Consider the following 15,795-nt stretch of genomic DNA (forward strand, 5'->3'; position numbering starts at 1 on the left):
TGGATCTGTGGCGTCGAACCCAGATTACAAGAGACATCTGATGTTGAAGTACTGCTGGGATGGCGCCGATTAGGACAAGTGAGAGAGAGAGAAGAGACGACATTGACGTCAGGCACCACTCACCCAACAAGGTTTTTTTTAGAAAGCCACCACTAATGCGCTTCCTTTTAAGCTGTTTTGAAGAGAAGTCAAACAACAACACTGGCATCAGCTGTAAGATGCCTTCAATTGACAATTTAAACACCAAGTTTATATATAAAGAGAATATGGGTCAACGCAGCTTGACACCAATATTGCTAATGGGGGAAAAAAATAATACCGTGATCCCTATTTATCAGGGGAGTTATGTCCTAGGCCCACCAGCGATAGTCAAAACCAGAGACCATTATGAAAAATAGCGTAAGCCATAAAATATCCCTCCCACACACTTTGAACACATTTAAACTTGTTAAAACACTTTTTTTTTAATGTTAATGTATTTGGCCACACACAAAAATTTTAAGTTTTGCTTGCAAGTCATAGTAGAAAATGCGCCAAACTTAGGGGCGGCTGGCTTGACTGCTACTGTACGAGTGGAGGCTGGCTTGACCGCAGTTTGTTTCCACGGAAACTCAGCTTCTTCTCAGCTGACTTATATCTTGAACAACCCGTCAGGTCGCTCTTATCTCAAGGCACTACTGTATTTCCCCTGGGAAAAATACTGACATTTCTCCAAATACATCAGAGATCAACCAGTGTCTTGGAATGGACTGTGTTTCAAAATATGTCGTTGAAGTCCAAGAAAGCACGAAAATAACATCACCACTTACAAATATTTTTTCTAAAGCTAGAGGAGTATTGCATATTTGCATTGCCATGACAACTCGTTTGTACACTTTGGCAGAAACCTCATGCAAAATGAGGTTTCTGATCCAATAGTTGCCCATTTGCCCAGCAGCTACCTTTCCCTCCCGTTCAACATGTCTGACACAAAAGGCTCTCTATTTAATCACATAGCGACAGATTGCTGCCCGCCTTGGTTACGCGGACAATTAATGATGAGCGTTGAGGGAAAATATGAGATTTAGGATTATGTCCAATTTGATTCAAACTGGGGACAATCCCGGCAAACTAACGCTCCAATGTATCCCAGTGGGATTCAATAAGCTTTGCGTTTTGCTTGCTTTCTTTTCCTCTGTGTGTGTGCGTGTGTGTGTGTCTGTGTGTGTGTGTGTGTGTGTGTGATACCCTACTTCCAATGATTCCCGCCTTCAAATGAGTTATGCAATGGCTTTTGATTAGGAGCCAGTCAGGGCCATGTAAACAATTTTGCTTCAAGATGGGCCATGGTTAATTCTATTGCCATCCACATGGAGCAAAGCACACAAGATTCAGACAACCATTTAAAATGCACACAAACCGACAGGTAATCTTTTATGCAGCTCCAAAGCTACCATTAGGCATTATCATCTGCATTGCATTTTGTAGCAGCATCGGAAATTTGGAATGTACATTATGTTTTACACCTATAGTTCACTTTTTGTGGCACGTGTTTATTTTTTGTTTTTAATGTGACATTAATCGACTTGACATACCGTATTTTCACGACCATAAGGCGCACTTACAAGTCTTAAATTTTCTCCAAAATGGACGGGGCGCCTTATAATGCGGCGCGCCTTATGTGTGCACAGAGTTCCAAAATCTGTAAATGTTGTTTTGTGACTTTAATGAGCGCGTCGCTTGACTGACTGGGAGCATTTCCTGCCGACACACTGCTTATATAGAGGAAGGCAGACATGACTGAGGACAGCATGTGGACGTAAAGGGGGAAGGGTGCGCGTGACAGAGGACGCTAAAGACACGCCCCCGGTAGGATGTATAGTATTTTGAAGGTAGCTTTCGCCACGAGTTGGCGACCTATTACCGTAATGCCTAGTATGAACAAAATTAGTGGCGGGCGGCTGGCTTGACTGCGACTTTACGAGTGGAGGCTGGCTTGACCGCAGTGGAAACAAGGCGAGGTGGCCCGAGTTGGAAGACCAACTCGAGCAATGGATTAATGACCAAAGAACAGCCGGGAGAAGCGTCTCTACAGTCACCATTCGACTGAGTGCAATAACTCGGAGCTTGCATCATTCTGGGAGGCTTGACGAACCGCTGGACAGCCGTGTAAACAGGGCGTTCAAAGTGAAGTGAGCAGCGTGGGAGCCATGGATGACAGATGGCGAACACAGCTTTACTAAGACTAGGAGGCAGCGCCAGGCAAGTTACAGCACAATTTGTGAATGGATTGTGGATGCTTGGGCTAACGTGTCTGCTTGCACTGTTGTTCGAGCTTTCGTAAAAGCCGGCATCATTTCTGAGGAGCCGCACGGCAACGAGACTGACTCCGACAATGACGAGAGGGAACCTGGCGTGTTTGATGGAGTACTTGCCCAGCTGTTCATTTCGGATACAGAACATGAGGACCTTGATGGATTTGTGGATGAGGATTGATTAAAAAATAACGTGAGTACATTGTTAAATACGTCAATAAAGTACAACCGAACTCAGTTTTGCTCCCGCTGCCTTTTTAAAAACATTGTTTTAGCGTGCATGCATGCTAGTGTATGTTTTAAGCTAGCGTATGTTTTACCATGCGTGCGCCCAATAATACGGTGCGCCTTATGCATGTGTTAAATACAGAAATAGACCCCGTAACTGAGACCGTGCCTTTAAATACGGTGCGCCTTATGGTCGTGAAAATACAATAGTTCTCTTATTGGTCAGTGGTTGGCGCAAAAATATAAATGGTAAGACTGTTTGCTGTACAGAGTTGTGAGACAGCACAAATAAATTAAGAATGCATAGATTGCATAAATTAAGAATGCATAGCAAGGTACAACATGCTTCCATGAAACTCACATCATCAAAGCAATGTATTTACATTTTACATTTACATCAGTGTACTGCTATTCATAAGTTGTTGCCAAATTTAGCCACGCAGTTATACAGAGGTCCACACCCGAGTTTCATCTAAATGGCTTTGGTCAACAATAATGTTAGCGTTTTCCACAGATGTCAAGAAAAAAAGTAAATACAAAAACACTGTTCAGACAGCATGTCAGAAAGATTGTATTTCACATTCAAAAACACAGTGGGTGGAAGTCTAGTGCGGAGGAGGGCATGACACAAAATTGTTATTTTGTGTGAACAGCTAGTTGCAGGACCCCTACATTTAAGAGAGCTTGGTCCAGCCTCAACAGCTCAATGATGATGAAACAGCATAGCAAATCCTTTATTGTATTCCTCTCGCTCTCTCTCTCGCTCACTCTTTTCCCTCTCTCTTTCTCTCTGAGTGTCAAGCCATTGTTGATCCAGATGTTGCAGCACGAGTGAAGCTGTAAAAGCATTTCAAAGCCCTCAACTGGAAAATGTTTATCTGGATTTGCATATTGAAAGCGTTCAAAATCTAAATCACGCAGAGAGCGCCGCATCCCCGACTCATACGTTAAAACATTTCCAATTTCACGCTTTTTACCCATTTTTAGATAGTGAATAATTTTCATTATCAGAGATGATTGGGGATTGTAATTCGCTTCATCCATCCTTTCAAAAGGGGGGATAATGACGATTGAGGAGGAGGTGAGGACGATGGTGTGTGAGTGCACAGTCCATAACCAGTATGGCCAAAGACAACTGCTGTGAAAAACCTCAACTGCAAATCCAGCATATTCAAGTGCCATGTTAATTAAGCATTGCCATAAACAAACAACAGAACCGGAGAGGTTAATAGAAAATAAATTGACCCATTGAAAATGCTCTCCATATCTTGGCCAATGAGACCAGCTGCATCTTTCAATTAATGCAGTGCCTGAAGCAAAATGTACACTTCAGTCAAGCGAAAAACTGCTATGTGCCGAGGGCATTTGTGTCGCGTCCCGCCCCCTAACATTCTGTACAGGCTTTTAATGGGCTCTTGACCTTCGAAATCACCTTGGTCCGGAGACCAATTGACCTGATCAAATATCATGCTAGAACCCCATCCCCAACCATTACACTGTAACAACATGCAAGCTCGTCCCCACAGAAGAAAAATTGTCATATTCTGGTAGCAGTCAATCACAGCCCACACCTTTTCGAAAGCCAATGATCATATAATAGACACAATGCTTAAGATATGTCTAATCTATATGTTCACTTGTACAAGAAACAGCATGAGATACGAGGTACCCAAAAAAACTGCTTTCTTCTTCTAAGTCTGTGGAGCAGCTACGTGCTGCCAGGAACATTTAATTCTTCCTCAAATAGGCCTGTCATTTTGAAAGTGAACCATTTGATTGAGTAAAGTCAGGCTGCTCATGCTTGTCTTCAGCTGAATGAATATGACACAAAGAGAGAAAGTGAGATTTTGTCCCTTGAAACATTAAAATTCTTGCCCAATCTTACCCCAAATGTGAAGTTTCGGAATGAATGAACACGACACCAATCCAAAGCATTGGTGTGGACAAAAAAACAACGGTCACCATTAGATTTGCTGTTCTAGTAAAGCTATAACGACTATCCTCACGTCCCCAATACAGTTGATTTTCAGAAACCAAACAATATTATTAATATTTTAAAAAACAAACAATATTATTAATATTTATTTGTTGAGCCATAAATATCGCATTGTCAAAGAGAGCAGGCAATTTTCAACACCTTAGATTGGTCAATAATTAGCGAAAATAACAAACCCATGTGGTGTAGTAATATTATAGATTTGTAAAAAATAAATAAATATGAAATTGACCAAATTTAGACAAGGTTTTGAAAGTGACGATATACAACTACAGTTACTTTGTGACTGAGTAGATTGCAAACCTCCACCAAGGACAAACTAGGGGCTGGGGGTAATTCATGAAGAGTGTTGTGGAGTAACTAATTACATGTAACTACATTTCATTATTTAATTACAAAATGTATGTAATTTTAATCCTTTACATTACTGGGAGAAAATGTGTAATTAAATTAGTTGCTTTTGGCAATTTCCATAATTACAATTTTAGTTACATTTGAGAAATAGCCGCAAAAGCTCTGAAAAAAATTTTCCACGTCACTTTCTCCTTCTAAACCTAATGTTCATGATTGGCTCTCTCTGGTCATATGCCATTCTGCAGTAGTCGCAAACATGACATATTTTTCCAAATATGACCACAAACCGCCACCTTCTGGTAGACTATTAATTTGTTAACGTTTTTCAAAAGGTTTGACTCATAGTTACACTTCTGAACACATAAAAGAACATTGCCTTTAGAACAGTTTCATCTTTAGAACAGTTTAATCTTTATAACGGCTTTTTTTTATGGAACATTCACTTATCTGTTTTGTCATATGAAGCGATATGGTGTAAATCAGTGGTTTCAACTAGCATGACCCTGGGACTCGAATTTTCCTATTGTTGCAAATTCACCACCCACTTTTATAGAAGTTAAGAATAACAAAACATGTTTTTGTTCAAAAATAGCATCTGAAAACATGTAGTCCATCCATCCATCCATTTTCTGAGCCGCTTCTCCTCACTAGGGTCGTGGGCGTGCTGGAGCCTATCCCAGCTGTCATCGGGCAGGAGGCGGGGTACACCCTGAACTGGTTGCCAGCCAATCGCAGGTCACATCGAAACAAACAACCATCCGCACTCACATTCACATCTACGGGCAATTTAGAGTCTCCAATTAATGCATGTTTTTGGGATGTGGGAGGAAACCGGAGTGCCCGGAGAAAACCCACGCAGGCACGGGGAGAACATGCAAACTCCACACAGGCGGGGCCGGGGATTGAACCTGGGTCCTCAGAACTGTGAGGCTGACGCTCTAACCAGTCGGCCACCGTGCCGCCAACATGTACAGTACGTTAGATTTTTTAATCCCGTTTCAAATGAGTTTGACATACTGCCAAAAGCATCTTTGGTAAATTTTGTTTTGTTGACTAGGTGTTGTATTTTTATTTTATTTTTTGAGGAAGGGATAATTCTGTTAACTGTATCTGTCTTACTGGGTTTTTTTTCCTCCCAAGGCAGTCATAAAAATGTGTGATATTTTTCACAAGCTATGCCGCCTACAGCATTGGTGCCATTCTATAAAATGAAATTCAATAAGGTTGCCAGACAAGTGCTAGCTCTAGCTGATTGACGGCATTTGAACCCCTGCGGACTGGAGGATGGAAGATGAAAAATAAACTTACTGGGATCATCCAGTTGGCTAGGTCTCCGTACTTTGACACTTGCATGGCTCCAAGCATTGTCAGGTTGATGTGGCCCCTGAAGAGAAAAGGGGCATCCAACAGAAGACAGCTGTCAATGTCTGAGTCAGGGTTCTTGACTAAGACGGAAATTTTGATCTCTTTTACTGTCATCCATTATGAAATGCCACAATTTTATTTTAAATGTGGACAAATCTAAGTAGGGATAGCATTTGATGATATTTTCAGGTGCTAAGATTTTACCCAGAATCTACAGTATATTGCTGTACCTTGTAGTACTTCATTTACCCTGATATCTAGACTTAGTTATACAGTTACCATTGTTTTATGCACCAATAAAGTACCTATTCAGTTCTTCACAGGGTCAACATGTTTATTTTGTTTGTCTTGTTCAACCTGTTTTGGAGCTTGTGTGAGTTGTGCTGACTAAATGGCAACCAGTTGGAAGTTGGACAATAAATATAATATATATTTTAGTTGCTCCTTCCCAACACCTATAAATCTTGCACAAAGCCCAAGACTGAGGTTCAATGTGTGGTCGTGGCCTGTGTGGCTGGACAGTGCTATTTATGAGTATTATTGGATTTCCACAGGGTGTACAAGCGCTTGCGCACACACATGCACACAACTGATGCGAGTGCAGGTGGGCAATATCAGACAGCTTACAAATCAATAGCAACCAAGGGCTTCGGGAATATTGGCCAGGCTGCTGTGTAGATGCATTTATTACAGATGCTGTTTGTAAATACCCAGGGTTAGTAATTTGCATGATTTTCTTTTTTAGTCTTACCCTCGGATCATGGCAAATGACTCATCGCTGGAGAAATAGGCAGCTCCAGGAAGCACTGTGACAGTCTCCTTCCCTACAGAACATTAAAAGAACTCTCAAATCGAGTAGCATATGTCTCATATGTTTCATTTTTAAGGCTTTCACTGGTTTCAAATCAACATGGGCATTTATCGATCGGCCTCACCTGCATTAATGAGTTCCGCATCTACTTCACCATCAGTGGGGTACGGGCCCTGCAAAGATAGAACCAATGTTAACTGGGATTTAATTTACATGCACACACAGTGACTCAGAACGGTGAGAGACAATCACATTTCTCTCACTCGACGAGACTTCGATTTTTGAAGGGGAGAAAGTAGTGCATCACTTGTTTAAAACTGGCACTCATAATTAAGACATTTTGACAAATCAGGCGTTGCCATGGACGCCTACACTCTCCTGTCAACAAATGATTGGCGAGTCATTCCATCGCAGCAGCATTCTTTTCTCTGAACTCATACAGCAAATAAAGATTTTCAATAGAAAGTAAATAAAATTAGTCTAGCAGCCACAATGTGTTACATTATCAATTGAACACATTAGGGCACACACTAATAATTGCCCCTTGTTATTATTATTCCTGCTATGCACTAAGCAGCAGTAAAAACATAACATAAAATACAAAAACAACTTACAAGTCCTAAAATTCCATTTTCACTTTGTAGATGCACAGTGATGTCTGGTTTGATGAAATTGCTGGCCAACATGGGGATGCCAATACCAAGGTTAGCTGGTCAACGGTTCGTCAAGGATCAGATTGGTGAATTTACAATTAAAAAATGTGCCGGATAGGTGTTCGCTCCCTCTGCCAAATCAAATGACAATCTGTAAACTATGGACCCTCCACGGGTATGCATAATGACACCAACAGACTGAAAATCAAAGAAAGCAGAGTTGGTCTCCCAGTTGCAGCTCTTCTCCGAAGACACAAATTGTTCCCAGTGAATAGGAAGCATAATTGGGACCCCTGATTGATTAATCAATTAGCTGATTAGTTTCCGTATTTTTTGTATCTTTTGAATTTTGTGTATGATTATAATCCTGCCCAAAATTCAATTAAATAAAATTAAATGCAATAATTTTTTTATTTTGTAATAATTCATTACAAAAGTGAGAAAAGGATGGAACTGGTGCACAGCTACCCGTGGCTTTCATTTGACTGAAGTGGAGTGACAACAACAATGATAAGTTTTAAAATCAGTTGACTGCCTGTAATCCCGGAAAAAAGGATACCATACATCCCATCTTCAAATTCCAAAGCTGCACGACGAATGATCCTTTCTCGGACGATATCGGAATCCTTCTTTGGTTTGGGCTTCTCCTCTTGGTTTTTCTTTACTGTGCGTTTCTGGAAACAGTCAAAGGTTTATTGAGAAATGTGTCTGCATAATGAATTGACAAAATTGATCCCTTAATGTTCAAGCAATCGTCACTCTTGGAAATGTTTTCAAACGCACATACTGACATGCATTTCTTATGCAATTTTGCTGTATTTTGTTAAATCAGAGTTTCTTGAAACCCATGTTTTGTACCTCAATCCTTTTTTCATAACTGCCTCCGTGGACAACCCTGTGGACGTAGATGCTGGGGATATGGATGTCCTCCGCGGCAAAAGTGCCGACATCCACAACCTCTTCCACCTACAGAGGGAGAACCATGGATACTGTCAGATTATATGGATCATATATTTTGGTACCATTTCAGTTTTTGATAATAAGGCTGGACAATACGACCTTTAAAAGTTGATAGAGCGTATTATACATCGGTAGAAGGAAAATGGGAAAGAAGACAACAACAACAACAAAATCACATTGTATAAACGTAAACCGGTACCTAGGAGTTGTGAAAAAGGAGTACTTTCATTCCAATATGTACTGTCTAATGTTACAAATTCATATAAAATATGGTACAATTTTGCTGATCACCAGAGAATCATGACCACATCAGATTTTGCATTTGTACTAGACAGGAGATTTATTGCCTGTACTGCCACTTCACAGAGCAAAAGAACAGGTTGTTCAGAAGAAAACACAAAAGTCAACTGGAAGTCCGAAACACCAAAAACGAATATGTGGAACACATTAATCGACCCTTATTCACGTAGGGGAACTGTCAACCCACCACCACAGACCTTTCATTCCAATATGAAATATAATGTGTAATGTTACAAATGCATATATAATACGGTAACTTTACGCTGCACACCGAGAATCACGACGGCCTCGCGGACGCCGCCATATTAATATCTGTAAATGATCCGCAGTGTCACAGAGCGCGCTCGGAGTGCATTTCCGGACGCACTCCATATCATATCTGTTGCTAGCGTCAGTTTCAGGGCATTGGATTTAGCGTCTTTATAGACATCGGATTTATTTCTTGTACCGCCACTAAACACAGCACATCTCCCAAGTTAAAAAATGTCAAGGAAAAGGTCAGGTTACTCTGCTGCTTTTAAGAAGCGATTATTGTTGCCATCTGAAAGGAACCATGAAGCAGCTCGGCAGTTTGACATTAATGATGCTAATGTGAGATTATGGAGGAAATCCAAAGAATAGCTCCTATCCGGTAAGACTGTACTATTTTCAACAGTACTATTGAAATGTTATACTTACTGTATCATTGAGCATGGATTTGAGTTCAAACACCAGTTTTGTTCTTTGTAAAATGAGAACTTTAGTAGAAATGCATGGTGAGGAAGCAACACCAATGTCAGCGCATGTACACGGAGTAGAACAGTTCTTTGAATAACCTCATACCGATAATACTTTGTATATTGAGCATGTATACCAGCAAATCGATGGTGCGGTAGAAGAGAATTCATGGTTTTGGAGTGCATATATTACTCAAGAGCGTATTATACACCAGAAATTACAGTAATCGCCCAGCCATACTAAAAACCTGAAATCTGGTGTACCAAACTGAACTAGAAACGGGTCTTTGGATATGGAAACAGATCAGATAAAGTACAGCAGAATTTAAACAGAGTAGATCATATCAGCAAAAAACTAATAAAAAAAATAAATTAAATAAATAGATAAAAATTTGCCGTTTGCACATGATTTGGTGAGAAGGCATAGTAACATGTTTTTTGAAAGTGTATTTTTTAAATGTATTTATTTATTTATTTTGTAAAGTCCACTGTGTCTAGAAAAAGTCACCTTTGTACCTGAATCAAGTTGGCCACAACTTTGGAACTGCATCAGCACAACACATTGTTTGTTGTCGTGTTGATTGATCCAGAGACCGCAAGTGGCAGAAGTGAGTTCAAAGTGACATGACAGCAAGGAAATCGTGTACATTAAAGGTCTTTTCTGTCCAACTAACAAGACCCAGTAAAAACACACTGATTTGAGGTGATCTGGGTCAACATGATTCAGGTCCTTGCACGAATGCACCTGCTCCTTTCTCCTTGGATAACAAACAATGTTAAAAAAGGAGTCTCTATGAATACACCTGCTAGGGTGGGAGGCCTCTTGCTGGTGACATTTAATCTGCTCCCGCATCTAAAAAGTTGTGTTGACATTCACAGAAGGCCATGTTGAACATTTTAAAGTCAATATACACCGAGGGAGAATCGTTGCAGGTAGTTCCTTCCTTATTATTAATTTTTTTGGGGGGTTGGGGCGACAACAAACAGATTGTTTTGTGAAAACACTTCTAGCAGAGGATAGCAACAAATCACAAAAGCGCAAATGGGGACTTACGCATGACAACATAATTCTTACCCTCCATATACTTTCCTGTGTAACGCGGTGTAACCTACTTATTCCATTTACATGAGGGCCAAGCATCCGTTCAGAGCAAATTTAATTTAATCTCTTCTTATCTCCACTTGCTCCCTCAGCACTCAGCGCTGACTGAGAGGAGTCAGTGGCTAAGAGTGGATCTTGGCGTTGTCATGGATACGCAGACTTTGGTCGACGGTGAGGGAGAAGCCGCTCAGGACCGTCAAGTCGTTTTCCCTTCTCTTTTGATCGGGATATAGTAAATCTTGACGCTCTGCCGTGAAAACCGGACCATGCAAGAGATTGGTAGCGGTGAAGAACCGATAGCGCGGTCCCACACATCCTCCCACATCTTTCTGATGAGCTAGATCATTCTTTTGTGAGCCTGCCGATTTGCATAGACGCCTTCATCAAACGAGACTGAGCTCACCACTTAAAACGACATTAAAATAGGGCCGACGAGGCCAAGGGAAACACTGTTTGGTGACAATTTAGTCAAAAATCAGAAAGATTCTGTTCTAAAGTAGTGAATTTGGTTGATGTGTCTTTTCTTCACTTGGTTAGAACCTACATCTCCTGGGCTCCATTTTCAATTACAGTAATTTCTTGTGGATAATACACCTTTTTTTTCCCCAAAAAAATTCCTCAAACGTTAATAGAGTGCATTATACATAGGTGAAAAAAAACCAAATCTTTCACATTGTATACACGTATACCAATACCTAGGGGGTGTGAAAAAGGTGTACTTTCATTCCAATATGATGTCTGTTACAAATTTATATATAATATGGTACATTTTCGCCACTCACTGAAGAATCAAGACGTCCTTGTGGGCGCCACCATCCATATCATATACTGTATATTGCTCCCGCGGCCATCCGTTGACGGCATACGATTTAGCGTCTTAGTTTACAAGACGGCAGATTTACTTCTTGGACTGACACTTTACAGAGCACATAACCCAAGTAAAAAAATATATCTATCATTGGCAAAAGAACGCATTTGAAAGAAAACACGGGAGTCAACCGGAAGTAGTCCGGCACGTCAAAAACTAACGTGTGGAACAATAAATGGCTCTTAGTTTTGTAGGGGAATTACTTAATCCCACCATCACAGTACTTTCATTCCAATTTGCTATGTAATGTCTAAGGTCCCCAATGTATATATAATATGATACATTTTTGCCGCCCACCTGAGAATCATGCTGCCTGCTAGCATTTCTGGACTTGCAGCAAAATAACAGCCGGCGAAAAAAAAAATTCATCCAAGACTGTGGACTCAGAGGGGCACACTCGACTACTTTTTTATCTGCCCAGTCATCGCAGACACAGCCGACATGGCACACAGTCGCAACATACCTGGTAAGACAAGACAATTTAAAGAAAGAGTTACCTCAGCACATGCACACAGAGCAGAATATTTTTGGGGGAAACCTAATAAAATACAACTATGTTTGGAGCATATGGATAGCAGTAAATTGCTGGTGCGCATTATACATAGGTGGGTTTTCCAGATTTTTGGGGTCAACTTTGGGGGTGTGCATTCGAATCAAGAGTGTATTATCCACATGAAATTACGGTCACCAACCAAGGCTGAATTGGAACACAATACCGAGGGTCATCCAATTTAAATAAGAGTTTACATTTAAAAAAAACACTTTCATCTGCAGGGTGTGTCCTAGATTGAACTGTGTACTCAGATGTAGTTCAGACAGCAGCCTCAAAACACATAGAATGGATACAAAACAACAGAGGCACAAAAAGAAAAAAAACTCAAAAGGCAAATGAGCAGGTGTGTGGAGGGAGGGAGCAAAAAAAAAAAGGCACGCATTGATATTCCTGAATGTGTACGTCGATTTTCACATCAATGAGAGCAGAACAAGGCGAGCGAGCAAGAACGTTGTGGGAATCAAAGTGTCCTCCAGAGACACTTGCCTAGAGAGTTTCTGTTTTGTTTTGTGTGTGTGTGTGTGTGTGTGTGTGTGTGTCTCCTACCCCCTGCTCCCTCATCAAATGATAGGCTGCTTGCATATATGTAAAAACAACCATGGTAATACTATGCCTTTGGAAAGAGTTGCTGCCTTTTACAGGACGAATAGTGTGTAATAGGTTTAATTCAATAGGATCCCACACAAATCTTTTGTGTTCCATGACCGGATTTGTAATTTGTGAGTTTGTGGGGCATGTGTGTATGTGTGTGCACTTGCATGAAAGAGTAATATAATCATCAATGTGTGGATTGCTGCCATCATTTGGGATATAATATCTTTACCAAAAACTGTAGACAGTTCTATCTTCTACAATTATTATAGATTACCAGAAGTTTGGTGGGCAAACATTTACGGGATGAAAAACTATTTGGTTCTACTATTATTAGCATATTCCAATGGTAAAATCTGGGTTTAACCCAAATAATAAAGATTAGCTCCTACCCATTATAACTGCCTTCATAAAACTGCTTATAAATCAGTGTTTTTACTGCACAACTTGTGTAAAAAAAAATAAAAAAATAAAAAAAATAAGAATAAAAGTTTGGGCTTTTCAAAGTTATATGACCAGTTTGAGCATGTGCATTTAAATCTAATGCATACAATTGACGATATGCTTTCCCACACACGAGGATGAAATGGTAAACCTGCAGAGTGATGTTCGAAGTCGTGCTGCAACATCACTTAAGTGAGAAGAGAGCACCGCACAGACAAACGTGTTCCATCTTGACAGCCACGCCGTGATACTGACACGAGGTGTCTGCAGCGTGTGATCTCATGGCATGCATACTGCAGTAAAGAAAGCTTTCGTGTTTACGTTTTGGCCACTCAAGTGTCACACTGCTGTAGTGTTTTGACTTCTGTAGTGGATAACTTACCTATGTTTAACTTACATCAATTGCAGTTTCTCTATTACTATGAATCATTGGATATAATTACAGGCAAGCTAACTGAGATGCAACATGTAGGGGGGTAGGCAAAGAGATGGTGTGGCTACAGGCGACAAGCGGATGTGGGGGACTGCGACACCATACTCTCATTATCCCTGTGTATTTATAGACCCTCTATCTTCCTTCTGTATGTGTCTACGTGCGGGCAATTGGCCACAGCTCTGCTGTCACTTTTACAGGGGCTCAGCTCCGAAAATCTCCGGCTGCCCAGAATTCTGTCAACACAAGCAATCTGTTTACTCTCGGTGGATGCCTTACGGTATCCAAAGGAATGGGAAATAATAACAGAAAGTAAAACTATACGTTTCCAATTGAACTCACTGTTAATTAAAACCAATGACAAAAATAAATACAGTAGTTGCAGGCTCAAACACAATCCGATAAGACTGGTCATTCCCTAATTTGTTCAGTTTTCAAAATAAATTTTTTAACCTAAAAATCGCCAATGCCGCAACCTTGTAATAATATAAACACAGTTATAAAAGAGAGGTAGTTTAGCTATGATATTAGCATCGGTCAGTTTAAGGCTCCGAGGAGGAGGACAAAAAGACTCCATGTTTAATTTATCTGCAGTGCAATTTATTTACTTAATGGCAATTAGCCCTTAAGTTACTCATGTTATTGCTTATTTGCATATCTGCACGTTGCAATACTTGGAAATTTAAATTTTTGGTATGAGCTCTGGACTGAACATTGTTAGTGATATTGTGTACGGGTACAGTGTTTTTTTTTATTGTGTTGTTATTTTATTGTGTCTGACTTTTACACTTTCAATGGGTATAGCAGTCTCATTCTCACTGCTGATCTTGCCATCATGTACCTTGTCCTTCTCGTGTTCTTGCTTCAACACCAATTTCTCTTTAAGGGACAATAGAGATTCTGATTCTGATTTGAAACACCACTCAGTGAGAGGAATACGACCATGCCTTGGCACCTCACCGCCCCCTTCCCCCCCTCCAAAAAAAGAGTCGTTAGGTGTTAAAAATCTAACTTGCGTATCTACATATGCTTGTTTTTCTGGCTTGTTTCTTTCCCATTGTTTGAATTTTGCTGAGGCAGTATAGTCACCACCGGCGATTTTCGTCAGTCCGTGGGCTTCTTGTTTGCAGACTCTGCAGGCATCGCTGTTATTTAGATCCACAAGACGGGTAGCTATCTGCTGGTTGTTTGAAATTTGCCATCTTGAAAGCTAAACTTCTTGATGTAGTTGGAACAATGGACTATGCTCGCAGCGGGTAGAAGTCCAATCATAAGTGACACTGTTGACTGAAGTGGCACTGCTGACTGAAGTGGGTCATTCCTTGTGTCAGCCAATCACAAGAAGCGGTACGTACATACGTACAGCACCACGTGATACCCACTCGCTCGCTATGTGGAACATTAACCCTTTATGCAAGACAGCGGAACACATGGCAACTACCTGTAATAGAGGGAACTCAGAATCGTTGGCATCTCGGTGTGTTGTAAAAAGCCAAAGATAAAGTCAAACACGTCAGCAAATTTGGATGAATTCCAAATCTTAAGAACCTTTGGGGACAATAGAATTCAGAAATATCACCACTTTATTTTGAATATGCTACTTCAATGTTGACATTTCAAATGACACTTGTGCCTGTGTACCATTTGCTTCAGTTCCAGATGATAAGCTGCAATTGAGCTTTCACCTAATAGTCACAATGTGTAATGTGCAAATACTGTATGCTGCTTAAAGCATTTAGTTGGTGAATATTTTAAACAAGTGTCTCCCCCTTTTTTGGCTCCAGTCATTTTTACCACTATCACTCAAAGCTACAGGTCATTTTTACATCAATGCACAGGGGAAAAACAAGATTAGGACAGAAGAGGGGATCCACGACTAGACCATTTTGCGCATGCATAACTAAACACAAACACAGTAAAAAATTGCATAACATGTACATTCATTACACATTTTGATCACACAACGGCTTATTTAGAAACCTTTAGCAGGAAATTATGTAGAAAATGAGCATGTTTTCAAGGCGGAAGATTGCAAGAACAACTGACAATGAATAGTGAGTGCTATAAAATTATCTGGAAAAATGTTGCCTGTGATGAATAGCTACTTGAAATTCCACCCAAATTATT

The 15,795-nt window shown here is 40.4% G+C and overlaps 1 protein-coding gene across 1 annotated transcript in view; it reads right to left on the minus strand.

The window, feature by feature from the left end:
- Positions 1-15,795, minus strand: part of oxct1a (3-oxoacid CoA transferase 1a) — a 59,332-nt gene that overhangs the window by 17,472 nt on the left and 26,065 nt on the right. The window contains exons 8-13 of the mRNA XM_061673368.1: positions 8,560-8,667; positions 8,261-8,375; positions 7,663-7,757; positions 7,173-7,221; positions 6,989-7,061; positions 6,181-6,256 (exon numbers count right to left, since the gene is read on the minus strand). Of these exons, the coding sequence (XP_061529352.1) occupies positions 6,181-6,256; positions 6,989-7,061; positions 7,173-7,221; positions 7,663-7,757; positions 8,261-8,375; positions 8,560-8,667 (516 nt within the window). The remainder of the gene's footprint in view (positions 1-6,180; positions 6,257-6,988; positions 7,062-7,172; positions 7,222-7,662; positions 7,758-8,260; positions 8,376-8,559; positions 8,668-15,795) is intronic.

Source organism: Phycodurus eques, chromosome 3 (genome assembly GCF_024500275.1).
Source record: "Phycodurus eques isolate BA_2022a chromosome 3, UOR_Pequ_1.1, whole genome shotgun sequence".
Taxonomy (NCBI): Eukaryota; Metazoa; Chordata; class Actinopteri; order Syngnathiformes; family Syngnathidae; genus Phycodurus; species Phycodurus eques.